This window comes from Topomyia yanbarensis, chromosome 1 (genome assembly GCF_030247195.1).
Source record: "Topomyia yanbarensis strain Yona2022 chromosome 1, ASM3024719v1, whole genome shotgun sequence".
NCBI classification, from domain to species: Eukaryota; Metazoa; Arthropoda; class Insecta; order Diptera; family Culicidae; genus Topomyia; species Topomyia yanbarensis.
The window spans coordinates 179,424,494-179,452,072 of NC_080670.1; the positions used below are offsets into that span (position 1 = coordinate 179,424,494).

A 27,579-nucleotide genomic window follows, 5' to 3' on the forward strand; every position below is an offset into this window, starting at 1 on the left:
CCTGTAGGCGTCACCCCACGGATTCGCGTTGGTACTCTCATACAGGTTTTCGAAACACGCTCTCTTGCTGCTTTTAATGGCCATGTTAAGGGACAATTTCGCAGGAGAGAAGTAAGTGAGTGGCTGGGCGGTTGACGTGCTTTCACTAACGCTCTTCGAACAAAGCCAATTTTGAGTGAAATCATCGCGGGTGATAACCAGGGAAGTGTTCTTTAGTTGGTCTAGAAGATGTAGTGCCCTCCTAGTTACGTGAGTGATATGAAAAATGCATCTTAAATGCAGAAAATTGAGGCATTTTGATTGCAATTTTCAACATTGTAATCGCTCTTGTGGATATATGTTTGCGTCTGTATGTGTGAATCTTGCTGTTGTGGCCTGCGCGAGTTGGTGTTAGTGAAGGGTGGCAGAAGATAAGGTTGCTTCTGCATGGTGGTGGCATGGCGGCTTGTGCAGTGGATGTTTCGTTATAGCCGTGGAGGCAGGCCAATGACCAGCCGTCAGCATGCCGCGGTGGCCGGTAACAGGGAGTACAATACATTACTTATATTTCGTTTTTAAGTATCACCATCCATACAACGTTCAAATACTTGTTTCTCGAATCGTGTTAGGGTGAGAGAGAAGTATTATCAGCATGAGCGCAATTTTTGAAGCTTTCAGCATTGATGCAGGATCCTAAGTTTTGTACTGGTGGTGGTGTTTCGGTCCGTTGCTGGAATGTAGCTCTCATACAATCTTGTACTTGTATACAAGTTTTCAGGTTGCATTGGACTCGACGGTACTGTAGTGTTGGTGATCACACTTGATATTCGGTGTAACAAGGGACGGGGGTTTGCCTGAAAAGAGTTCGGCGTCTGATCCCTGCATTGCACAATTGGCAATTTCAGCACTTCCATTATGGGCATTATTTTCATTATTTTGTTAATAGTTCATTATATTGTTCTTCCTGATCCATATTCGGTTCGAGTCGGAGCAAGAAGTAAAAATCGTCACTGGACCGACGGAAATTCCTTCGCTTTTTCGGGGTGCAAATTGTATGAATTCGCTTGCTTTTCCTGCGTGGTTGTTCGCGGACGGTTGTTGATTTCATTTGCGTGTGTTGGGCGGTTGCGGGGAGCTCGGGAGCAAGGCAGAAAATCGGAATTTCGGAGTCGAGTCTTCGTGTGGTGTTTGGTGGAAACGGTGAGAGAGAGGGAACGACTTGCAGGAAGTTTTTTTTTCTAGGCGTGGGCTGTGTTGTTGTGTGGGTGTGTGTGTGAGTGGGCACGGCAGGGTGAAGCTGCGAGCGTCGGAAGCTGATTGTTTGTTACTTTGTTGTTATGTTAGCGGAGAATTTTGACTGGTTCTTGGTGTCGCCAGCGGAGATGCCAGATACTTTTTTCAAATGTCTGCAATGATAATTTTGGAGTCTGGGAAGAGCAAAGGATGTCGGGAGGGCTGGTGTAGCCAAAAGCCTTTATATGCAAAAATCTGTAAATGTATGAACCAAACTAAAAAATCTGCAAGTATCTGCAGCCAAACTGAAGGATCTGCAAGTGTCTGCGTCATCGAAGGGATCTGCAGCTAAGGTTGAAAGTCTGCGAGTTTGCGGACATGACTGCGGATCTCGCATCTCTGGTCGACAGCGACTCAAGAATGGATGGGTTTATCAGTGTGTGGAAAGTGTGTGAACTCGGTGATAAAGTGTGGGTAGCTACCAGGGTGTAGTTTTTCAACTCGAACGAGTGGCACAGCGATAACGGATTGTTGTTCTACTTTGCTGTTTGTTGTACATTTTATCGCCTTGGAGGTGCTATGGTAGATCTCAGCGCTTGCGCTGGGGAAGTGCATTGTGGATCACTTTTTTTGCAGTTGTGCGGGGGAGATCCCTCATGTTTGTCGGGTGATTGATGGTTGTCTTGATGCGCTATGATTTTGGTGCGCACATCATGTACGCTGGGTTGTGTGTGATGAGACCTTGAGCGAATGTATGTTGTTCCATTTCATCTCGCATTCTACTTCGCTATACATGCATACATGCTGTCATTGTTAATTGCAGTCTGACCATTGTCATTTTTTGCCGAAGCTGAACGGGGTTTCTTGTTCAGGGTCTGCCATCTGAGGGGTATGCGTAGCGGGCCTGAGACAATCAGTTTTACAAAGCCTTTTCTTCCAGCCCGGTGGACAGTGAGTCTTCTTCTAAAAAAACGGGTAGCAGGCGTGGGGTCATCGGGGTTTATTTCATTTAAGGTTGGACAGAGAATGCACGAAGTTTGCAGGCGGGGGAAGCAGTTTTTTCCGCACCGTGTGTCGGATCTTCATGAAGATCAATCAGCGTATGTAGAATGTTGTTACAGTACTGCTGATTGATTTTTGTGAGGATCTGACATACGGTGGGGAGAGGTTTTTTTTTCGTTTGCGAATTTTGCCCTTTCTCTGTCCAACCTTAAAACTTCACTGAGCTTCGATGCAGTTGTCGAATCAGTGGGCCTACTGCACAGTTTCATTAAATATTTTCTTACCACGGAGGGGGGCTTTTGGAATGGTCTGGAATTTTCGTTGATCTGAAAGTCGTCGATGGTTAGACACGACGTTGTCTCTTGTCTTGAAGAAATAGAACTGGATGGATTACAAATCATAATTGTACAAGCCGCACCGTTTGCAACCTCGGTTGGATGCAACGAAAAATAGAAAAATAATGCTAGATGCATTCAATTGGGGTCCTCCTTCAACTCAAGTATATGTATGTAATTGTGTATATGTGTGTATGGATGTATACATGTGTTACAATGCGTATATGTATGTATTGTATATGTATGTGTGTATGAATGTATGTGTATATTTTTTATGTGTACATGTGTGTATCTATATATGCACAGAATTTTTTTTTTGTGATTTTAAATTTATTTTCGTGCACATATTTGATCGATGTTGGGTCAGACCGGACTGAGTGACAATGCATTGATTTCGAGAAAAACGCGTTTAAATTTTGAATCGCAGCATCCTTTACATTATAGTTGGAAAATAATTTTTGCCATAATTCTTGTTTATTGTTTCATATTTCAAATCTGGTAAAAGTGGAATGTAGCTGAAGAAATTCTTTATCCAGTGCTATCATTAACTCATTTTTTGATGTTTTGCGACTTAGTCCGGTCTGACTTGGCACCGACCAATGCACTTTAATGTATTTTTAATCCAATATTGCTGTAAAATAAATGACATGTAATATTGCACGAATGAAAGTGTAAAATCATATGCTTTTTGATGCTCCCATTGAGTGCATCGAGTTCAACTTAATTGTCAATCAGATTTTTGTTTCAAGCTTTGTACATTCGTATTGATTTACATGTCGTTTAAATTTCATTATTTTTTGGTGTGTGTGTGTGTGTGTATGTGGGCTTATGTACATATAAATGTTCAAAAAATGGTTGCATTATACACGGGATTGTTTTGTAGTGCACACATATAAAATATTAAAGTGAAAAACTGATACTTCAGGATAGAAGTCAGCTCTTCCTCCAATTACAGCCCCTTGGAGATCTCCAATGGAACAACTTACACAAGTCCAACAGGCAGTGACACCAGACTAAGAGAAACGAAAGCGTTGAGGAAAACACGGAGTCTATCGGTTTACCCTTTTCTTTCTTAAATAAGCAGGAATTCAAGAAATGTGGATGAGAGTCAAAGGAGACATAAATGGGAGATAGAAATAAAGGTAGAAAACTGCAAAAATGGTAAGTTTTTTAGCACACATGTGTTATGTTATATATATATATATATATATATATATATATATATATATATATATATATATATATATATATATATATATATATATATATATATATATATATATATATATATATATATATATATATATATATATATATATATATATATATATATATACAAATTGAACCAATATACTAAATACGCGTCGATTTCCTGCTTAAATGGAATCGAAATTCTTACTGTAATGTTACAATCCAATTGATACAAACATTACAGTAAGGCGGGGCTAGTTGATGGAACGATGACCTCGGAACATGTCTGGCACTGTACACGAAATGGGTCATCGGAAAGTCAATTGAGCTAACACCTTCCTAAATCCGTGAACCAAGTTATTTTCATGAATGTTTATATACATGCAAACATCTTTTTTCTGTAAATCACTACCAGCTAGTGGGAGATAGGATGGTTAACACACACACACACACACATGTTAAGGGACAATTTCGCAGCTCGAAACACTTCACGGCGGATCTCTCTTGCATCCTCAGTGCGGGCTCTTCGGATGACCTAACGAAGAAAATCTGACGAGAACTCAATCTACTTAGAAAACGTGTTTAATGTAAGGTAAAGAAACGTGGAATGATTATCAAAATGTTGTTAACGTTTTTATATCGATCTTGCCAGAGGTGCCACGGAGAAGTAAGAGTCAACGCAGCTCACAAGGTTTGGTAGAGATGGTGAGTGCAAGGGGTATAATGTAGTGTTGATACGACTTTCAACGATCGTAGCCAACAACCCAAGGTTTGGTGGTCGGTGTGTTCACTAGACTGACTGCAGAAAATGTAATTTGTAGTTTGTAATTTTATTGCGTACGAAAATCTGTTAGTTTACACTGTACATCCGGTCAAGGAAAAGTAGTTTTGGTTAGAGTTAACAATTAACATTTAGGAGCAAATAAAATTTTCAAGCTAGCTTAAACTAAAACTATATGATTCTCCTCAGTGCATTCTTGATTTTCTGTTTTTTTTTATTGAGACAGGAAAGACATTGTAAGAGGCTGCACGTGTATACCCCAAAAGAAGGCGAATGCAGGAGATAACCCAAGCGATTCTCAATCACTGTGACGAACTTCTACATTTCTACATTGAAGCAAACCTTTTTTTTCTCCTAAAATCAGTACCATTGTTGTCTATTTACGCACACGACTTTGCTGTATTTTCTCTTCAAAAAAACAGCGAATAAATGATGAATTGTTTCTGTATAAAATGACCTTAACCTAATACGTAACACAAAGATGTAGCAAATAAATTCTAAAAACTAAGTATATGTAAAACTCTGGATTCAAAACAAATCTACAAAATAAACCAGGAACCATGCCCAACTTAGGCGTAAGACTTATGACCCACACATCATGCAGTCTTCTTTATTCTCCAGCGAACACACCATCTCAGCCATGCGCCGGTTACGTTCAGCAAACGAACCATCCATCTGCGGCATATCGGCACCGGACGCCGAAACATCCCCATTAGCCATCTTCCTTGGTGTGCTACTGGTACCGTTCATCTTCACCGCAGACGACGTGCTAGCCCCTCCGACGCTACTGTTCAACCGATTCGAGTCGGCGGCCAGTTTACTCTTATCAACGGTAAACTGAATCGCACTGGCTGCCGGTTTCGTACGCAGATAGTACATTCCCGTCTTCAGACCCATCTTCCAGCCGTAGAAGTGAATCGAGGTCAGTTTGCCATAGTTCGGTTCGGCGACGTGAATGTTGAATGATTGTGATTGATCGATGAAGGCACCCCGATCAGCGGCCATCTTGATGCTGGTTTTAACGGAAATTTCCCAAACGGTTTTGTACAGATCACGGATTTCTTTTGGGATTTCTTCGAAGCCTTGGATCGACCCGTTGCTGCCGATGATTTTGTTTTTCATTTCGTCATCCCAGAGATCAAGTTCGGTGAGATCCTTCAGCAGGTGATGGTTGACAACCTGAAAAGGGGGTGGGTTTAAATTTAATTTTTTTGTTATTCGTTTTAAGTGATTACCTGAAATTCCCCTGACAGCACGCGACGGTTGTAGATGTTGGAGGTGTACGGTTCGAACGATTCGTTATTACCGAGGATCTGCGCAGTCGAAGCCGTTGGCATCGGTGCCAGCAGCAACGAGTTTCGAATTCCATGTTTGGCAATTTTTTCCTTCAGTACCGCCCAATCCCACAAATCGGTCGGTTCTTTGTTCCACATGTCGTATTGGAGAATACCTTTGCTAACTGGACATCCGTCGTACGTTTCGTAGGTGCCTTCCGTTTCCGCCAGCTCACAGCTGGCTTCCAGTGCACCGTAGTAGATGGTTTCGAAAATTTGCTGGTTCAGCTTCTGTGCTTCCTCGCTGTCGTAAGGGTATCGCATTAGAATGAACGCATCGGCCAGTCCCTGGACGCCTATTCCGATGGGGCGATGGCGCATGTTCGAACGCTGAGCTTCCGGAACCGGGTAGAAGTTGATGTCGATTATTTTGTTGAGATTTTTGGTGACAGTCTTGGCCACGGCTTTCAGTTTCTGGAAATCATACGTTTTGTCCGGTTTCACGAACATATTCAGGGCGATGGAAGCTAGGTTGCACACGGCAATCTCGTCCTTGGAAGAGTACTCCACAATTTCCGTGCACAAATTGGAACACTTGATGGTTCCAACGTTCTGCTGATTGCTCTTTCGGTTACAAGCATCCTTATAGAGCATGTAAGGCACTCCAGTTTCCACCTGCGATTCAATGATGGCAAACCATAGGTCCTGAGCTTTGACCTTACGGATAAAGCGACCCTGCTTCTCATAACCGGTGTAAAGTTTCTCGAACTCTTCGCCCCATGTTTCCGACAACCCCGGACAATCGTGCGGACACATCAAGCTCCAGTCCTCATTAGCCTCCACCCGTTGCATGAACAAATCCGGTATCCACAGCGCATAGAACATATCTCTAGCCCGAACATCTTCCGCTCCCGTGTTTTTCTTTAAATCCAAGAACTCAAACACATCGCCGTGCCACGGTTCCAAGTAGATGGCAAACGCTCCCGGTCTCTTATTTCCACCCTGATCCACATACTTAGCAGTGTTGTTGTAAACTCTCAGCATCGGAATCAACCCGTTGGAAATGCCATTCGTTCCAGCGATGTAGGTTCCCTTCGCCCGGATACAGTGTACATTCAAACCAATTCCTCCGGCCGATTTCGATATCAGTGCACATTGCTTCAACGTTTCGTAGATCCCTTCGATACTGTCCTCGCTCATCGTCAGCAGGAAACAGGAAGACAGCTGGGGCCGGCGAGTGGCTGCCGCAAACAGAGTAGGCGATGCGTGAGTGAAATATCGCTCCGACAGCAGATTGTACGTTTCGATGGCGGCGTCGATGTTTTCGCCGTGAATTCCAATCGACACCCGCATCAACATGTGCTGGGGTCGTTCGGCAATCTTGCCCTTGATTTTAAGCAGATACGACCGTTCGAGCGTTTTGAAACCGAAGTAATTGTAGCCGAAATCACGATCGTAGATGATGGCCGAATTCAACCGGTCGGCGTTATCCATGATCACCTTGTAGTGGAAGTCCGAAATCATGGGCATTTTTATTCCGAGATGTTCATTCTCCATCGTGTACAGGTCGTGCATTACATCTGTGATGGAAAAATCAGTTGAAGATTTAGTCATGTTTTTTCTTGTTCGTGTTCAAGAAACTGTTCAACGTTAGAAATGTGCTAAACAAGTTGACATAATAAATAATTCAACCCTCATTTGATTATACATGAGGCAGCTGTTATTTTGAACAGCAATTTTCCGTTAGATAAAACAAGAACATTCCTGTTAATTTTATCGACTGTATCATAGCAAATTGCACCCGAGTGCGTCCGTGCTAAGTTCAATGATCACAAATCTAATAACAAATTCAGAGCCACTCACCGGAAAAATGCTTCTTCGTTTCCTTGTGCAAATTTGACACGGCCAGTCGAGCAGCCAGGATAGCGTAATCGGCGTGTTCCGTGGTTAGCGTGGCAGCCGTTTCGGCGGCCAGGTTGTCCAACTCTTGCGTCGTTACGCCGGAGTACAGTCCGTTGATGACTTTCAGGGTAATGGCAACCTACGGTATTAGCGTGAGCGAAAGGGAAAATTAAGTCAACTCAATTAGCTGATCCAGAATATGCGAAATACATACCGGATCGACAAAGTCCATATTTAAGCCGTAGCAGAGCTTCTGGATACGGGAAGTGATTTTGTCCAGATGTACCTCCTCCTTGCGACCGTCTAGTGAGATGGAAAGGCAACAGTAACGGATATGCAGCGGAAGATTGACCGACCATTGGATCAGCCCGGTGGTGGAAACTTACCTCGCTTGAAGACGTACATCTTGTTCGATTTAAACACCATTTTCACACTTTGCACAGTCCGTTGGTTGTCTTATCGCCGTAACTCAAAACCCTATAATAATTAAACAATGCGACGAAATCTGATACGAACCAGCAGCCTAGAGCACTGAAAATCGCAAGTATGAATGAAGTTTTCCCGCAAATTTCGTACGTTTGAAGCGTGATGTCTTTTTGTGATGACAGTAGAAACGGGTGGAAAATGAACCGGACGAGGGGCATGCCAGTTTACTTTTTTTGGCGATTTCAAGAACAATACACGCTTATTCTCATCTAATCATTGGAACAAAGATGTCTTTACTCAAAAATGAGTAAAATTTGTTTGATAACGTTTGCATGTATAACGCATAAAACGTACGATAAATAATATATAAAATTTTGTTTTATTCAGCAATTCTCGACAAACATATGATTACGGTGCAAAAGCCAACTGTCAAAATTCTCTTTAAAGGGAAATTCCGGATAAACCGTTACTGGCCGAACCTAGGGGCTGCATTTTTGCATTTTTAAAAATCAGCGAAATTAAATGCATTTCTTTCCATCAAAATAGAAATTCGTAATGCATTTTGCGTTGCGTGCAGTGTATTTTGCGTTGCGTGTAAGACGTCAAAACCCTACAAAAAACAGCCCTACATTCAACAAATCATCGAACAAAGTGGATCAGCGTATGACGATTGTTAAGTAATCTTTTCTACGAGGGAGTGCAAAGTTGATGCAAAAATGGAAATTAAAATTTTTTCCGATTTTTTCTAAGTTGATGCAAAATTATTATACATTCCTAGAGTGATCTGCCCCTAGGGCCGAACACAGTTCGCAGCACTAAATGGAAGGGAAAACTTTTCCCTTTTGTTTACTATTAATATTTTTGGTTGGCGAGTGACCGTTTGTCCGTTGGCTTTTACGTCTTAATCATTTCTCGACAAACATATGATTACGGCCTAAAAGCCAACTGTCAAAATCCACTTTGAATGAAAATTCCGGACAAACCGTTACACGCCAATCACAGATGTTGGTAGTAAACGAAAGAGAAAAGTTTTCTCTTTCATAAACTGTTGTGAACTGTGTTCGACTAATAACGGTTTGTCTGGAATTTCCATTCAAAGTGGATTTTGACAGTTGGCTTTTAGGCCGTAATCATATGTTTGTCGAGATTTGTTTGTCGTCAATTTTCCTGTTTGATATGGTATAATCAATATTATTGTTTTAAATTACTAATAAAACTATTTGTTCGCTTCTTAATAATAGGGCATTTTCAACAAATATTATGTTTATGAACGAAAATGTTTGTTGTCCGTTGCTTTCAAGTCAAATTTTACAAAACAAAACAGTTCGTATTGGACAAATTCAAGCTGGCATTAAACAAATTGATCGTTAGAATCTGTGACCTGTGTTTTTTTGTTCACAATTAATCCGTGGTCACTGGGTCAGCTTAACATGAACCTAGGGGCAGATCACTCTAGGAATGTATAACAAATTTACATCAAATTAGAAAAAATGCATTTAATTTCAATTTTTTTCATCAACTTTGCACTCCCTCGCACAAGTTTGTTTAACAATCGTCCCAAGACGGATACAGGTGTGCACATTTTTTCTGTGTGTTAGTGCGGTTGTCATTTTTCTTTGATGAAGCCGAAAAAACAAGAGGGTATGAAGAAAAAAAAGCACAAACAGTTGACGTAGTGGGCCCTTCTGTTGCCATAAGTTTTGTTTAGGTTCGGTCATAGTTAATTTAATCGGTTTTTTTCAAGGTAAAAAGTGTCCATAAGTGTTCTAATCGATAGATCCGAAGTGAAGCTCGGCCTTTTCTCACTTTTCATCGTGCACCAAAGAATCAGGATGCTCGTTCGGATGTTGATGTTTACTTCAAGGGCCCCGGCCGCCATGCTTAATTTTGCAAGTATAATACTAATACACTCAAAAGTGTCAAATGCTCCCACCTTTCTCTCCATCTTGCAATCGTCCTACGCTGATCCACTTTGTTCGACGTTGTGTTGAATATAGGGCTAGTTTTTTGTAGGGTTTTGACGTCTTACACGCAACGCAAAATACATTACACGCAACGCATAATACATTTTGAATTTCTATTTTGATGGAAAGAAATACATTTAATTTCGCTGATTTTTCAAAATGCATCACAACTGATCTGCCCCTAGATATGAACCCTCTTAAAATTTTGTAATATTTGTGAATATTGTCAGTAAATGTCTAAATGTGAAATAAATGTAATAGCTTACGTGTTTACATGTTTGAAGGATGTTTGTTTCTTGTTTAGTAGTCTTTAGTTTGTGCCCGTCAGTATTTATTTATTTATTACTTTTTTATTTATTTACGTTATTTATTTACTCCATTATTTATATTATGTGTCAGATAGTTTATGTATTTTTTTTGTTTATTTGTTTACTTGATGGAAATTAGAATTATATAGTGTAAAGGTTACCCGAATATAAATGCACACCAATATTACAGCCGAGGGCGTGACACTCTTTTATAAAAATATTTCACCTGGTTTTATATTTTTATATCTCCCTATATTTATTTATTTATTTTATTTGTCTATAAAAGTTATAATTGTATTCGAATCGTTGAAAGTTCGAAAAAAAATTCGAACACCCGTTACCATAGTAATCTACTGCGTAGTTACCGCGAGTGATTATAAACAATGAAAAAATGGTGTTGCATCAACAATAAATGGTAAGATATTTATTTAGAAATCTGGCTGGTTCTAGTTAGCATCCGGCTCCAGTGACACCAGCGAATAATTAGAATAGGTCGTGTCACTGGAGTTAGGTACTAACTAGAACAAGCAAGAATTACATACTCATTTTCAGGATGGACTTACTGGGACTCAACTGCGGTCTCCTGGTTTAATAAAATCAGCCCGGGGACAACTTGACAGATAGTGCTTGTTTCATATATGTACCACCGAAATGATGGTGGCGCTAGTATGCCTTTTCTGTACGACTACCACGAACAACGACACGAAAAAGTTTCAAGAGAAAAGCGTGTTTCGTTACGTGTGTTATGAACGCCGTCAATGCGGCTAGAACAACATTTAGAAAAAGCGTATTCCAAAAAGTGGATAAAGAAAAATATTATTAGAGAATAAATTTATCCCTGATTGGAAACCGTCAGCAAAGTTACATAAATCTTATTATAGATTTAGCTGGAAGGTGTTGTTTTTAGCAACCGGCTCTCTTCCTAAAAATGTTTTAGTTTTCTTGTTGTGTGAAGTTTGTAATCGGTAAATCATTGGTGTTATAAATGAAATATAAATAAAAAACTTTTTGGCCAATGAAAGTAAATCACCAAGCTTAACAATTCGTGACATCTTGTTTCAAGTTCATTAAGAACGTCAAGAATTCTAGTATTTTGATTGGGATAATAAACCATATATGTAGGATTTTCTACACATTTAGCAAAATTGGTTTTGAATAAAATTTGTGTGCTTTTATCAGAATTCTGACAGCAAACCAGTAGTGCTCGGTTTCAGCAAGAATGCTGCCAGGAATGTACAATTTTGTTCGACTTCGGCCAGAGTTTTGTTCGACTTTTGCAATAATTCTGTCCGGAAGATGTTGCGATGGTTTTGGTATGGATCTCTTCAGAATTATTCTGGCATTTTCCTCGGCTCTACCAGAGGAGATGTTGATTAGTTTCGGAAGATTTTCGGAAATTCCAATATAAGTGGTAGTGGCTTGATTTTGAAAGTCATCTTCTTGTATTTCCGAAAATCGATTTTTTTTCTTTCGGATTTGTTAAATTCCAAATGGAATCTATGTTTCTGTTTAAGTATGGGGGAATGAGGACAGTTTCTAATGTGAACAGCGAAATAAATTTGATGATAGAAATGCTTAAATTAGTTATTTTTTAGATATGGAAAATAGTAAATGAGATGCGCCTTTTTCAAATTTTGCTCCATTCGAGCCGCCATGACATCACCAAATCACCACAAAATTTGCTTATGAGTTCAATATATGGGAGCTGTCAAGTTGTCCCCGGGCTGAATAAAATCGGAGCCAGACACAAACACGTAGCTTTGTCAAATACCAATCTTGTTTTCTACAAGTTTTTGTACCTCAAAACAGCTCTGTCTTAATACCTCTGGTGATTCAACTATCCCACCCGCAACAATAATCCTATTATTTGAGAGAGAAAAAAACTTGCGCTCGAAAAATTCATATCACTTTCAGATTGAACTGGCCACAAATCGATCAACAGCAGTAACGGAACACAACCGTAAACACAACAGCAATGCGACTCGTATTGAAAAAAAAACGCTTACCCTCGATTCTCTGGCTCGCAGAAAAACCGTCGAGTAATGTTGCAAACTAGTTCAATAGCAATCAACCTGTACTTATTTGGCATTTGCTTTATTCGAACAGAAATGATTCATATGGGGAGACGAGACGAAAGGATTGATATTGGTGGTATCGCAGATCACGCTTACGGAGATCGCTCCAAAAATTTCGCAAGCTATAGATCCCGCTCAGCAGCACGTAGTGATCCCAGACATGCATAACGGTTCCATGTGCTATGGGATTCTCGATGCACATTACATTAAGTAAAAAAAAAACAAGAAAATCAGATAAAAAACAAATAATTCTGCCCGTTTTCGTAATCTACTGTAACTGATAACAAAATAGTGTTTTGCATTGATTTGCCAATAAAGTCCCCCAATCTTACCCGTTTCTGTATTAAGGACAATATCAAAGATCAACGATAAAGTTATTACGGGATTTGAGTAGTCTTTCCAGACCCGGTTTTGCCTTTAATGATGAAATGCCAGAACGCCAAAAACGATCGAATGAGCAACCTAGTTTTTTCGAGTACTTAAAAACATTGCAAATCCGTCGGATGTGGCCGATGTGAACTGTTATCCAAAGTAATAAAATATAGAAACGAATCAAAACGATTCACAGGTTTCTCTCGCTGTGAATTAAAAAGAAAAAGAATTAAAGTTGCACTGCGAATATCTACGAAGCGGGCTTCATTGATGGAAAAAAGATTGCCTCAGCATGTTGCTGCAATGTCGGTGGCAGCGTGCGTGGTTCAGGAAATATATAAAGCTGGCCAATGAGGTGGATATAATATTCGTTAAGAGGATTGTACTTCTAAAAGGACTGTTATTAAATATATGACGGATGGTACATTTCACAGAGAATTTTTGTATGAATCAGATCAGTATAGTGTTATGATAATCGACGAAGCTTACGAGCGGACGTTACATACGGACATTCTCTTTGGGTTTGTCAAAGATATCGTTAGATTTCGGGTGGTCAGGTCCATCTGCTCATCCTTAGTGCCACGTTGGATGCGGAAGTTTTCAGTTTTTCGATGATGCCATTTTTTGGAATCCCGGACGGGGAGGTCTGGTAGGCAGTCCAGGCATCTCCGCACATTGGTGTACAATAAATCCAACCCCGACCGACAGATAGATGACTAATTTGAAGTCTTTCATCGCATTCTTTAGCGCTTGCATCCCCGGTGAATGACGTAGCAGTTTTGGTAGTATAAATCGGTAAATTTTCTAAGCCCTGGAGCAGAAAATTGAGTAAAAGGGAAGAAATTCCATAAAACCCGCTTATGTTACCTTGTCAGTACAAAGTCTGACGGCTTCTTTAAAAAGCTCAATCGTTCTAGCAACATACTATTTCTTTGGCAATCTTCAGAATCTTTCTTTCGACTATCAGAAACACTCGTACAACAGGTTGAAATTAGATTTCTGCGTGCAAGCATCTATCATTGCCTGCGCTAATTCGGTAGCTCCCGTTCCTCATATGACTGTGCTCGGAAACAACGGCCGAAAAAGTTCCAGCTGGTTCACAAATTTCTTGATCAGGTCGTGCTTTGCTACTGTCGGTAGAATGATCTTTGGTGGCCACAATAACCAGAACTCCATACTTCCGTTCCGCTTCAATAAATTCGGCAATCTATTCTCGACCAGTTTCACATTTTCCATGATATGCACAATGAGGCCCGCCAATAACCGGCGAACGAACCGTCATCACAGAATTTGGGATATTACCCTACAGCAACTTTTCCATTCTTATGTCAGATCCAAAGCCAGCCTCTGTTATCACGCAGAAAGTTTTCCATTGGAAATAATAAAACTTGAAAACTAATAAATTCCCCGCACACTAAGAATAAGTTCGAAAGCAAGTTCGAAAATTCTGCAATGCATATTTCTTATAAAGTTTATAAAATTATAACCTGCCCTATAATCCTACAAAAACATTATATTTGTATATTATTTTATAATTTATTGGAAGTGTCACGCCCCTTGATTACAGCATTTTATTGTTACATTACAACGAAAAACAATGTTATTCTGGAAAAGTTACAATGGAAATATAATCACATTTGTTGTTTCTACATCCAATTTCATTAACCATAACTGTTGAGTAGAATAATTAAACTGCACGTGCCTTCGGTGCATTTTGCATATTTGTTTGTGTAAACAATGTAAAATATGTTTTCTAAATACACCTTGTATACATCCAGAATATTACGATACTACCCAGGCATTGTCCATTCCAAGAAAATGAAAATCGTCAAGAAAGGTTCGGTTCGCAATGACAGGCCATTGCCGGTTCGTGGTGACAGTTACTTTTTTCACTTTGCACGTCCCGTCCCAGAGTCAAACTAGTCCGGAACCGGTTCGAACTTCCAGCATGAATTCCAGCTCAAATGCATCAACCGATAGAGACGGAATCGGTCGGACAAAACCTCAAATATTACCTAATTGAGCTGAAAATCACAACTTAAGCTAATTTGGAGGGGTCCCCGGTCAGCGTGGCAAGCAGAAAGTCAGCAAAAGTTGAACCAAATACAAATATGTTAATACGGAATGCTCTGATCATTTTTCGAGGACACATTTTATAACCCAGGTACACCAATAAAGGTACACTGTCAGAGTGACAGTGTACTTTGATGACATTTTGCTAAAACTGGCAGCGCTGAGCACTAAAAACTCTTCGTTGCTATAGACATTATTTATTATTCAGAAAACTGGAAAAGAACCAGAAGGAATATTCTAATTTGTTTAAAAATAGTTATTTAAAATAATTCTAAGATCATTTTCAGACTTCCGGATCTATTCTTGATAATCCAGGATCCTAGGACACTGAACACAAGACGGAAACTAGCTTTGGAAATCAGCATTTTACCCACAAACATACGAAAGGCTATAAAATGGTTCTCCATGCCGCATACGTGAATCAACATGATTAATAGGCATTCGTTTTCAGGATTCCTTCTCTTGGTTCGAAACCATTCCACGGTGTTCTGTCACTAAAACTATTCTTTTTGATACACGAATACAATTTGTACAGAAGCATTCAACCTACTTCCTGTATTGTGGACGGATTCGCAAATTTGAATACTGAGCAGGAAGATTGCCTACTTTCCTGGTACTTGACTGCAAATCGGTTCAGAATTCCTGCTCAAATTTGAGGTAACGTTGCGTTAACGCAACAACCAATTCCGGCATAATTGGCTTCAGAATCGGTTGTCGCATTCAAACGGTTCACAGAAATCATTGATTATTCAGAATCGTTTGAGCGGGTTGAAGCCGAAATACTAACTACATCCAGCCAGAATGCCGGTTCATTTCCGGCCGAACTTTACTGGGTTCGGGCACACCAATAAAGCACGATTCACACGATACATCAGACATCCGTCGCCGGAAGAAAACGTCATGATTAGTTACATGCAGTTAGATGGAGGCATTATTCACACACATCAACGGAACGGAATGTTTTGACGTACAGCACGTGTGAACGGGCACACGAGAAACTTATCCTGACGAAACGGTGACGTTCCGTTGATGGAAGCTGATGTATCGTCTGAATCGGGCCTAAGAAGTGCGCACTGACACTTGAAAACTTCAACGAAACACAAGTCTTGTTTGTTGTATATTGAATACTTGAACTAAAATAAACGTTACCGAAATCCGATATATCCCAGGTAAGGTTTAACGATCAAGAAGTTAGGAAAGTTATGCAAGTTTTATCCTCCAGATCCAGATGGAGACAAGTCAGGAAATCTTCCTGTCGGTTGATCGGCTTGTCAGTCGAATGAAATTGCGTCCACTGGTAGAATGTTGCGAGGTGATGTGGCCTACCAAACAAGAAATAGATTTGATACTTCCATCGTACGAGGGAGATTTGCTTTCACTAGGCGCGCTGCTGGGAAAGCATTTAGTACTACTACTCGAAGAAGTCCCGGAGAACATGATGAAAGTAAGTTCATTATTCGATTTATTATTCAATTAGAATCCTTTTTGAACACGTTTTCATCAACAGCTGCAAACGTCTTTAATTGCCTGATGTTATGAATCGACGGCCTTTATTCTATCCAAAGAGATCGGTGAGATTCAGCAAGCTATACGAGATGAATATATCTGGAAACAATTGATGGTTCGATCAGATAGCAAATTGACGGTATCTAGTTTGATTACGTATTACGTAATCAAACTAGATACGTAAGAAATCTCCGTGGAATCGATCCCCTACGGCTGCAAGCAGACTACCAAGCTAAAGACCTCCAGGACATCTACCTAGAAGAGAACATAGACATCAAAACGCAACTACTACACAACGAACTTCGCTCACTGCTAGATCAACATGCTCCTGAAAGGACGATTTATGTACGAGACAAACGAACCCCGTGGATAACGAACGAAATCCAGAACGCGATTGCAATTCGAGACCTCGCCTATTCACTCTATGCCCGGAATCCGAACCGTGCCAGAGGAGATGCGCAATGGCAGAACTATATCTCCAAAAAAAGTAGAACCAACAACTTGATCAATACTGCGAAAAAGCGCTACGCTGATTCACAGTTCAGCAGTGACCTGCCAGCTAAACAATTGTGGAGCAATCTGAAGAGAGCGGGAATACACAACACTAAAACAAACCATGTCACCGAGGAGTTAGACGCCGAACAACTAAACCAGTTCTTTGCTGAAGGTCATCTTTCACTTCAACACCAATCTTCCATGTCCCTGGAAACGCTGCCCAACGTATCAACAATGAATGAAACTGAAGGAGGATTCCGGTTTAGGAACACAAACGTAGAGGAGATCTGCAAGAAAATCTACCAAATCGATACCAACGCCATTGGAACCGATGAGATCCCGATCTCGTTCATAAAAATGCTCTGTCCGTTTGTCCTGCCATTACTCACGCACCTGTTCAACGCTATCATCGAAGCTCAATCTTTTCCTTCCCTCTGGAAAGAAGCTTTAATAACACCTATACCCAAAACATCCAACCCAGCTACATCCACCGACTTCAGACCCATCAGCGTCCTCCCCGCTGTGTCCAAGGTATTTGAGAAGATTGCCCTGTCCCAAATAACCGAACACCTCGAAACAACCAATCCTGCTCTTTTAGCCAAACATCAATCTGGTTACCGTAAAGCACACAGCACAACGACAGCACTAGTAAAAGTCACCCATGACATCGTCAGCAACTTTGATAATGGTAGATGCACAGTTTTGGTTCTCGTCGACTTTTCCTTAGCTTTCAATTGCGTCAAACACGGTTTACTAAAAACGAAGCTTAAGAGGGAATTCGGTTTTTCAAACTCCGCATGTAAGCTGATATCATCGTTCCTGGACCAACGGAGCCAGCGAGTAGACCTTGGTAATACCACCTCGACCGCTAGGATGTTAACAGACGGAACACCGCAAGGTTCGTGTCTAAGCGCGCTTCTTTTCTCGCTATACATAAACAGCCTACCAAGTGTCGTTAAATGCGAATACCATCTCTATGCAGACGATCTCCAAATATACGTATCTGGTCATAAAAACGATGTTAACAGACTTATTCAGCTGATCAACGCCGACCTCAACGCAATCCAAAATTGGGCGATAGAAAACCAACTTTTTCCCAACCCCAAAAAGACAAAGGCTATAATATTCTGCAAGGAAGGTACGGTAGTGCCGCAGGAAAATATTTGGTTCTGTGGTGAATCCATTGCACTATCCAAAGAAGTCAAAAACCTCGGACTCATCATGGACTCCAACTTAAAATGGTGTGCACAAGTCAACGAAATCACAAAAAAGACCTACAACACTCTTCGAACTTTCCGACGATTTCAAGGAGTACTTTCCGTACGAACTCGTAAAAAACTCACCCAAGCAGTACTGATGCCATTCTTCTCGTACGGAGACATTGTTTTTTACCCTGGACTCTCAGCTACACAAAAAGAACAATTACACCGATGCTTCAAGTCGTCAGTGAGGTTTGTATACGGGCTACGACGGCGTGACACAACCCGATTGGTGCGACACACAATACTCGGATGCGATCTTCTCGAAAACTATCGTCGACGCATATGCCACTTTATGTATGGGGCCTACCACGGTTTGCATCCGGACTATATTAAGCATCACGCCCCAATCGGACGAAACGAACGAGCCAGATCTTTTAATATGCCACACCACACCACCAGCCTGCGAAAAAGTGTCCTAGTGTATGGAGCGTCCACCTGGAACTCGTTACCACTTTCTGTGAGGCAGCAAAATTCACTGACATCTTTCAAAGCGGCGCTCAATAGAGCCTACTAAATGAATCTTCTACTTAACGATATGTCTACACCCTGACCCACCAACTTTTCTGAAAAGTAATAATTAAAATGTCCATTTTTCCTTGACTTGATACAAAGTTTATGTAACTGACAAGTTTTCGTTCTGCTGATAAATAAATTACAAATTACAAATTACAGAAAAAGTCTACTGAAAGAAGATTGGTTCTTCCAATTTGGAGACCTCTCAAGCTTTTGGGGCTTCGTATGGGAGTTAATGGCAGTCGATTCGGTGCAAAACTTCATTGATCGAGAAATTATTGATTTGATTGATATGCTTCAAACTTATGCGATCTAAATCGATTCAGTTATTCGTTAAAGGCGTGATGATCCTAGAGGAATGTATCTATAAGACACGAAGCTGCTAACTGGTATAGCTTACCAGTCTACGAAGAATTGCTGATTAACACGTGGCGTATGTTTGAAACAGACGAAAGAAATCAACAAAATATCCATTGTTCTAGTGGCCGTCATATTACTATATTTTCGATTAGAGAATCACTTATACATACAAATAAAAATACAATGGTACAGTTCCATAAGTGTACCGTATAATATCGGAACCTTCCAGATATTTTTTCTTGACTAAAATTACTTTCCAGCAAACTATGCATGACATAATGTGCAAAGATTGTTTCGGTTTGCGTGTTCTTATGGCGATTTCGCTTGAACCCGAAACTGAGTCAGGTTCTAACCCCAACCGCTGTCAGTTCATACTGACAGCTGTTGGGGTTAGAAACTGACTCAGTTTCGCTTAAAACAAAAACCACATTAGAAAAAGTCGAATTCAGCGCCGCTGTCATCACCTTCAAGGAAATCGAAAGCTTCGGGATTATTATTCTGTGATGTTCCTTCTGTTGCTGGGGGGAACCCAAAAAATCAAAATACAAATCACTCCCTGCACTACCATCACCGCATGTAGTATTGTTCGGTAATGTTTCACCAGCTGGAGACAATTGGAAGTTGAAGTCACTGCTAGCGCCCCTGTTTTCCATATCGAACGACGATATGCTGCTGGACAAACTGATTGCATCGTACGAGTCTTTGCCTTTATGTTGACGGGGCGCTCCAGGTGGAGAAACACTTTCATTAGATCCGTCGTCCCCCTCTGACTGGACGCTCTTCGGATCAGAAAGATGATCCACTTCCTGCACGACACTTTTGATTAGTGGAGTGAACTTGTTACACTTGTCGCACCAGGCCGGTGTAGTTTTTTCAACGGACATATATTTTTTTCAAAATTGACGCAATGTTCCGTCGACATGTCGGTTGTTGGTGTTGGTAGGATATAGGAGATTGCACACTAGGATATTATTTTTGACACTTTCGGTGTTGCACTTGAGGCAACGTTGGGTGTTTTTTTTGTTGAGAGCCGAACAGGCGACTGATTTCCGTTTCATCCTTGTTACTACGAGTAGGTTGGGTTTCTTTTGCCATCTCAGAATAGATATATAGAATAGTTTCGGCTGCCAACGTCGGGTTGTAATCTAACGGGAAGAGATTATATTGTGCGAGAAGAGATTATTTAAAGAAACCACCCAACTTACCACTACTGTCCACTAAGAATTGAAACTTTTCATTGTTAGTATCGTACTGGTGAACTTTGCTGTCCAAGCATTCCTGATGATCTTCCAGGTATTGCATGTGCATCTCCGCCTCCAGAACAAACAGTCGGGGTGAAACGGATAGTTGAATTCTTTGCATACCACTAACCGTATCGTGAGGGATCAAACTTTCCTTCTGTTTCATAGCCTCCACCAGTTCGTAGTGCATCTGGTAGTGGCCAAATCGAAACATAAACAGATGTCATTAAAAAAATAAACTTAAGAACGGCATGCTCTGATCGGATTTATCAAAATGTGTTGCCATTTCTTATTACTTTTCAGTGTTTGTTAGTTGTCAAGCAAAATCCATGCATAGGGTTCATTAAATCTAGTTTTCGGAGAGCCAAAAAATGATTATCCTTTTGTATGGGACCTTGGCGTATTTAATTTGTATTTGGTTGAACAAAGCGAAATTGATGCTGGCAGAGTTTCTGCGAGCATTTCCCGGTTAGCGTGGCAAGCAGAAAGTTAGCAAAAGTTGAGCAAAGCGAAATTGATGCTGGCAGAGTTTCTGCGAGCATTTTGCGCGATTTGTGCGAAAATGCTGACAACGAATTCGCTCAAATGCAACAACCGTTTCTGACAGAAGCAGTTAAACCAACCGATGCTGCTCATTTTTATCCAGAATCCAGTCAGAAATGTACGGCCAAGATCTCTGCACGCTTCCTGCCACATCTTTGTCAGATGTTTTGCTCGATTCGTGCTAAATTCTACCAAGTAGGATTGCCAGGATCTTTGCACAGTTTATGTCCGAGTTATGTCAGGGTTTTGCTCGGTTCTTGTAAAAACTTGCCAGAAAACGCGAGCGAAACCGAGTTCGCCCTAGCTCAACTAACCCGACAGGATACGCGCAGAAATCTGACAGCGCTGCCAAACCAAGACTTACAGAAATTTAGCAGAGCGGTCTCTGCCATAAAATTTGCTCATTGGGAAATTCCGAATCGTTTGACTGGGATTGAGTAGTATTTGATGAGCGTGTACATTTCTGTAGCGTAATTTTTGGAAGCCTCTTTAACTTTAATCTTTGACAGTTCTCTAGTTTGTTTACTGTGGGTTCTTGTGTGCAATGAAACAAAAATAAAATTTTTGTTGCTGAGTTTTATGTTCTGGCTTAGGATTTCACGAATTCCGTTAAATGGAAATGTAAAATAAATTTATCCAGGGATATAATCTATCGACATTAATCCAATTTCCGTCGTTACAGCGTCAATCCAAACGCCGCCATCCTCACCAACTTTGAGGTTATGAGCGCGCTGAAAAACATGAAAAGCAGCAAAAAGAAGTACGGTTTACGGAATCTGGCCACAATTACGTATGAGACGGTTCAGTACCTGGAAGAAACCGCATGCAAGGAACAAAGCATCGAATCTATAGCGGATTTCTTGAAAGCTATGAAACAATTTAATTTGACCAAAAATGAGTGCTTGATGTTGATCAACGATCCACCAAGTTCGGCTCTTCACATCCAGATAATGATCGAGGATTCGGACGAGCGACTGACAGACGAACAGGTTATTCAGATAATCGAATACGGAGCTAAATTACGAACAACCAGCGCAGAAGGCACCAGTCATCACGGGGAAGATTAGTTAAATAATAACTAGAGGGTTTGGGCTAGTGACTGGCATTGTACTCATTTAATTTTTAAAATTAAACGTCCTATCTGAAATATTTATAAAGAATTCCTGATACTGAACTTGCCATTCAAACCTATCGTTTCTGATCGCCCAGATCTTCGATAAAATCCTCATCAATTTCCGGCCATTTCTCGGGAATAACATCAAACAGCTCATCCTTAACATCGCCCTGAATGACAATCTCGTCCTCCCCGGTCACCGATGAACCGCAAGCAAATTTGGTACCGAAAAATTTAGCAGCCACCTTCAGATCGATGTCAAACGTTCCCATTCCGCTGACCACGGTGACGGACTTCTTTCGACCGCGAGCCGATCGTGACACGCAAATCTTCTTCGGTCCGTCTTCCTTGACTTTTTTCGTTTTCATGATACCTTTACCGCCTCGTTTCTGTCGCTTTTTGTCTTCCTCACCGGGACCGTCCTCCGTTGTTGTTGCAGATCCTGCTGCACCACCAGCAGCAGCAGCCGTAGACGTTGCGGTTTTTACCGTTCCGGTTTCCGCTATTCCTAAACTGATTCGTTCGAATTCATCCGGCAAGTTCTTCCGCAGCCATTGTTTGCACTTTTCATATTCCGGATAGTATTCGCAATATTCCAGTGGCATCGAACAGTTGCCACAGTACTGCACCGATAGCGGATAGTGAACGCCCTCCTTGGGACCGATTTGTAGCTTGGGTGGGATTTCGCTGACCATTCTGGGATAACATAACCATGATGTTCTATTTTTTTGGAATACTTTGACTTAATTTCTTACCTGTTTTACGGTGAGCGGTACTGATGCAAAGAACAGATTGAACTAAACTAAATGCTTATAGTTTTATTTCTCCTTCAAATCGAAACCGCATTAATTTATAAAATTTTGATTCGTAAACAAAAATTAGAATCTGCGAATCCACTTGGCAGCTTTGACAAATGCTTCAAGATAATCCATTGAAGGTGTATGCATACGTGTACTTTATTATTAGCGAGGATCTTTCCGAAAAAAGTCACAAAGATAGAAAACGCATTTATTTTATTTTCAGCTATTCAACTTAGTTTTAATTAATGTTTTAAAGTTTATTGCTCGCTTAAAACAGCTTCGAAATTATAATTTCTTTGCTTTCTCCAAGATATTCTCAAAAAAACTGGATGAAATATTTCAACGAATCGAATGTTTCAATTTGTAAGTGAAATAAAATAAGCGTGTACGGCGTGCTGCTGTCAAAATAGAAAGGTGAAAGTTTTTCTGTTGTCGTTGCAAGAAAAAGTTGTGTTTTGGTGATTACAACTATTTTTAGGAATAATTCAAACATGAATCAAAGCAGCAAATCAGCAGCAAGATGCCGACTGTGCCTTCGGTTGGTAGACTCACAGGAGCTGATGGCAATGCTTTACGAAGACCCGCCTGGTCCACTGCACAGTTTCGCACAGAAGTTGCTCTCCGATGAGGTAAATCCGGTGGAATCACATTACCGTTCTACTAATGCCCTCTCTACTCGTAGTTTGCATTAAACAGTCCGCAATTCTGTAGCGACTGTTTCTCTATGTGGAACATGATGCAGGACTTTCTTAATTCTTGCCTGCGGGCAAACGAAGTTCTGCGTTTGAGTAAGCATGTTGCCCTTCGGAAGGCTTGGGTTGGCTGCGATGACGAACAGCGTATGTTTATTGAAGTTTGCCGGGTAGTGAAGCGTCATTTCAACGAAATGGGGAAATTGCTGTGCACTCTACAGCCCGAAACTTGGGTGCCATCCAAACCTACGATGAGTGTTCCGCAATCGTCGCCTGAAATCAACAAAACGCACCCTGCCGTGACGAAGCGCGAGAACGTAAGAACGTATCGAAAAAATAATCCTGTGGTGGATCCGGATCGAAACGCTCCGGTTCCAGTGATGCTAGAGAAAATTGAACCTCTGGAAGTCAAAGAAGAGGCACCACTCGATATCGACGATTCTTCGGCGTTTGTGTCGGATGAACAGTCAAGTCTGCTCATGCATGTGAATTACAATCTTCAAGCTGAACCGGAGACAGATTCGTGCGATGTAGACACTACTGAACATGCGATTACGGTTGTTGAACCGGAAATAGATCAGATTGATTTGCTCGACAGTAGCAGCGGCGAAGACGATGCGGTAGTAGATCAGAAAGAAGGCGGTTCGCGGAAGAAAAAAACCGCGATTCGCTTCGACGAAGAAAAGCTGAAAAACATTTGTCAAGTTTGCGGAATAAAAACCGACAATATGGCTGCCCACCTTGAGATGCACATCAGAAGACCAAGCGAAAAGAAGAAAATGGGACCACGACAGGTTAATACGGCACCAAAGAGTAGGGTGAAAATCGTTAAAAAGGAACCGCGAGTTATGCCCATCACTAAAAAGAGTAGCTTACTGCAGCGAGCGGAACTACAGTCGGGAACGTTACAGTGTCAGGTTTGTGGTATTGGCATGTCCAATCTACTGGTGGCGAGGATCCACGCTCGTTCTCATGCGTCTGGCAACCTGTATAGTGTTAAAAATCCCTCTAAGGATTGGGTTTACGAAAAGTAAACTCGGAGGAAAATAAACATAGTTCTTAACATATTAGTATTAAGCTTATTTAGCGAAGGCTTTTTTTGATTTTCTTTTTTTTTATTTATTCGAATATTTTCTGAATAGTTAAAATATGGTTTAAGAATAGTTGTATGAAGTTTGATCACGATTGAATAAAATGAATTGATCGACACTAACTTAGTGGCACGACTAAGCCAGCGCCGGATTGACGCTAGCTAAAAAAACGGAGACACGATTTGTGTTTCTGAGCAAACCCCTTCCCGCGCAAAGATGGTTTTAAACAATTTTCTCCTTATTGGAGAAAATTTTTTGTTTTAACAGAGCAGATCTATTTTAACCGATCCAATAGCAACGTATCTTCGGAGATTTGTTTAGCCCGCACACCTTGTCCTCCCTCTTAACTCCTGGTGGCTATCGCATGTAGACGGTTTCCGATATTGTTTCGTCTATAAAAGCCGTACGCTCGTCTATCTGACCCGAACGGTTGCTATTCGGACCCCTGGATCATGTGTTGTGATTGTAATTTTATTGAATACGATATTCTGTCGGTTTACACCAAGTATCAGGACAAGAAATGTGTTCTGGTAGTCGTGGCGCCTCGACGTTGGAAACATCCTTTGGCTACGAGCTTCGCGTTGTATCTGTCAACCGAGTTCGACACACAATTGCAGGGAACCAGTCCAGTATCGGCTGATACATCCATGAGGCTTCCTATATTATTCTTAATTTAATTATAACATCTTGACGTCGATTGTACCCTTTCATTCCGCCCAATCGTGCAGGGTTTCGATGTCATCCGGAAAAGCTTCCATAAATTCATTTAAATGTAAAAGCAACGCACATATCAAAATCGTTTTCAACACCTCCGAATTCGTCAGTTGTAGCCACCAACAGCTACATTTTCAGTCTATTCAAGGCGTGGTACTGGGACTGAAGCACGATTTGTTTCGCTTTTCCGACGTGGTTATGATTTTCTTGTTTCTGGGTGACCACCAGATAGTGGTATACCAACACTTCTATCACACATTTAGAACTCGCTTCTTCTATGACCACGCGACGAACGAAGAGAATCTTTCGTCCCACAAACAATATCCGTTGAATCCGTACCCGACCAGGTAGCAAACTTGGCTTTTCGCACCGAGCTTGGTCCGTTTTCTTTCAGCACGTGGTAAAATCGAGGGGAACATCACTTCAAAATTTCTTTTTATATTCTATTTATTTATTTATTTTTATTTCGATTATAGAGGTTTTAACCTTAAGGTCATTCGCCTCTTCGGGTTAGAAAAATCTCTTATTAAAAATTTCTAACCCTATGTGTGGGGTCGGGACTCTAACCTAGGTGCGCTGCGTAAAAGGCAATCGATTTACCAACTACGCCACTCCCACCTCCAATATATTCTATTTAGTTTCTTCCTTTTTGGGGAATTTTAGGCTACTGTTCACCTCGGGAATTTGATCACGGGATTTTGTTTCCCAGCCATTTGAAATGGGTGATGGATTTTCGATTTTCTGTGACTTAAAAAAGTCTGTGCTGTTCTGAAACAAATGGTATTTTCTTTGGAAGCAGCAGAAGTTTTATTTTGACAATTTGGAGAGATAACGGCGGAAAATTTTCCGTGATGAAAATCCGGCACAAAATCCCGGCCCAAATCCCGCGATCAAATTGCCGAGGTGTACGGTAGCCATAAGGGTCACTGCCACAGTGTCTAACAGCCTACAATATCCTACATAATATAGAGTATGGAATTCAATTTGATGTTTACACCAATCAATCTGCTGCTTTTTATAAATTGAGCTACGATATTTGGAAGCAATAGTATTGTTTGTCGTTATTTCGATCCTACCTTACGGATCGAGAGATTGAGTTTTCTGGGTTTTTCTACATTTACTTCGACGTCAACACATATCCCAAGGAAGGCACCTGGTACTGTTGATGTTTCTGCTGTGCTCAATGGTGTACATCTAGTACTGAATGTAGCATACGCCCTTCGCTTATGCTCGAACCGAAAACATAACGCAACGAATGCGAGAACTAATAAACAGACGGCTGGACCGTCACTTCGTTTTGTACCATCAAACCTACTAGTTCGCTTTACTGCTCGCTAAGCCAAAGTCAATAGAAGAAATCCACAGTATCCCTTGTTCGCTCTATACAGGTTCTTGGAGTGTATCCATTTGAGTTTCACCTGCTGGTAGAAAGTAAGTACCTTTACGTTACACTGAAGACTTCACGACTAAAGATATATCGTCTGATTTACTCAATTGAAGATTGAAAAATTCTCCAACAGCAGTATCCAGTTTTCGTTGATTGGCATAGAAAGAACCACATGTGTGTAAACGGGAGCACGTCGTTTGGCATAAGTTCGTTTGGCATAATGTTCATTTGGCATAATGGTCATTTGGCATAATGGTCGTTTGGCATAATGGTCATTTGGCATAATGGTCGTTTGGCATAATTTAAAAAATACGTTGAATTTTCTGTTACTAGTCGTTGACGACTAATGTGGCTACGCTCCGTCGGACTTGAACTAGTTGATAGCCCCTATGTTTGAGTAATCCGGGCAAACGAGTGGATCACAGGTTTGCTCGCGAGGGGCCGCCGACGCACCATTGGAACCCGGCGGATCCCGCTTCGGATCCTTGGTCTCAGTTATGCGACAATGCCAAGGGTTAATTGGTATATAGGTCAAATAATTGCTCATATTTGAAAGAAGAATCAACCCTTATGTTTAAGTAATCCGGGCAAACGAGTAAATCAACACTTTGCTAGCGAACTTATTAAACATGCAGATTAAAAGAGCTACTCATTTTTGAAAGAAGGAGTCAACTCCTAATTTTGGGTGAAACGGGCAAACGAGTATATCACCAGTTTACTTGCGAGGGCCATTTGGTATGCAAATTTAAAGAACAGCTCATGACTGAAAGAAGGAATCAACCTTCTGGCAAATATACACGTATATATTTGCCAGAAACAAGGATTGATTCCTTCTTTAAGACATGAGCAGTTCTTTGAATTTGTATACCAAAAGCGCTCGCAAGTAAACTGGTGATCCACTCGTTTGCTCAAACTTAGGGGTTGATTCCTTCTTTCAAACATGAGC

At 40.9% G+C, this 27,579-nt stretch overlaps 5 protein-coding genes across 5 annotated transcripts; 2 read left to right on the top strand and 3 right to left on the bottom strand.

Moving 5' to 3' along the window:
- Nucleotides 1-4,947: 4,947 nt before the first annotated feature.
- On the bottom strand, nt 4,948-8,281 carry LOC131683183 (ribonucleoside-diphosphate reductase large subunit). Its single transcript, XM_058965024.1, has 5 exons — nt 8,084-8,281; nt 7,912-8,000; nt 7,659-7,836; nt 5,757-7,375; nt 4,948-5,700 (listed from the first exon to the last, which is right to left on the bottom strand). Exons 1-5 carry the CDS (start codon nt 8,121-8,123, stop codon nt 5,104-5,106), a joined length of 2,523 nt encoding a protein of 840 aa, XP_058821007.1. The 5' UTR covers nt 8,124-8,281; the 3' UTR covers nt 4,948-5,103.
- An 11,193-nt stretch (nt 8,282-19,474) lies between these two features.
- On the bottom strand, nt 19,475-20,697 carry LOC131683217 (uncharacterized). Its single transcript, XM_058965056.1, has 2 exons — nt 20,257-20,697; nt 19,475-20,196 (listed from the first exon to the last, which is right to left on the bottom strand). Exons 1-2 carry the CDS (start codon nt 20,504-20,506, stop codon nt 20,021-20,023), a joined length of 426 nt encoding a protein of 141 aa, XP_058821039.1. The 5' UTR covers nt 20,507-20,697; the 3' UTR covers nt 19,475-20,020.
- Nucleotides 20,698-21,323: 626 nt separating this feature from the next.
- Nucleotides 21,324-21,984, top strand: LOC131683225 (DNA-directed RNA polymerase III subunit RPC9). Its single transcript, XM_058965063.1, has 2 exons — nt 21,324-21,456; nt 21,518-21,984. The coding sequence occupies exons 1-2, from the start codon at nt 21,449-21,451 to the stop codon at nt 21,900-21,902; spliced, it is 393 nt and encodes a 130-aa protein (XP_058821046.1). The 5' UTR covers nt 21,324-21,448; the 3' UTR covers nt 21,903-21,984.
- Nucleotides 21,922-22,858, bottom strand: LOC131683208 (density-regulated protein homolog). The gene is made up of 2 exons (XM_058965047.1): nt 22,705-22,858; nt 21,922-22,645 (listed from the first exon to the last, which is right to left on the bottom strand). Exon 2 carries the CDS (start codon nt 22,642-22,644, stop codon nt 22,024-22,026), a length of 621 nt encoding a protein of 206 aa, XP_058821030.1. The 5' UTR covers nt 22,645; nt 22,705-22,858; the 3' UTR covers nt 21,922-22,023.
- A 302-nt stretch (nt 22,859-23,160) lies between these two features.
- LOC131676435 (uncharacterized) lies at nt 23,161-24,619 on the top strand. The gene is made up of 2 exons (XM_058955504.1): nt 23,161-23,378; nt 23,432-24,619. The coding sequence occupies exons 1-2, from the start codon at nt 23,241-23,243 to the stop codon at nt 24,473-24,475; spliced, it is 1,182 nt and encodes a 393-aa protein (XP_058811487.1). The 5' UTR covers nt 23,161-23,240; the 3' UTR covers nt 24,476-24,619.
- The last annotated feature ends 2,960 nt before the right edge of the window (nt 24,620-27,579 follow it).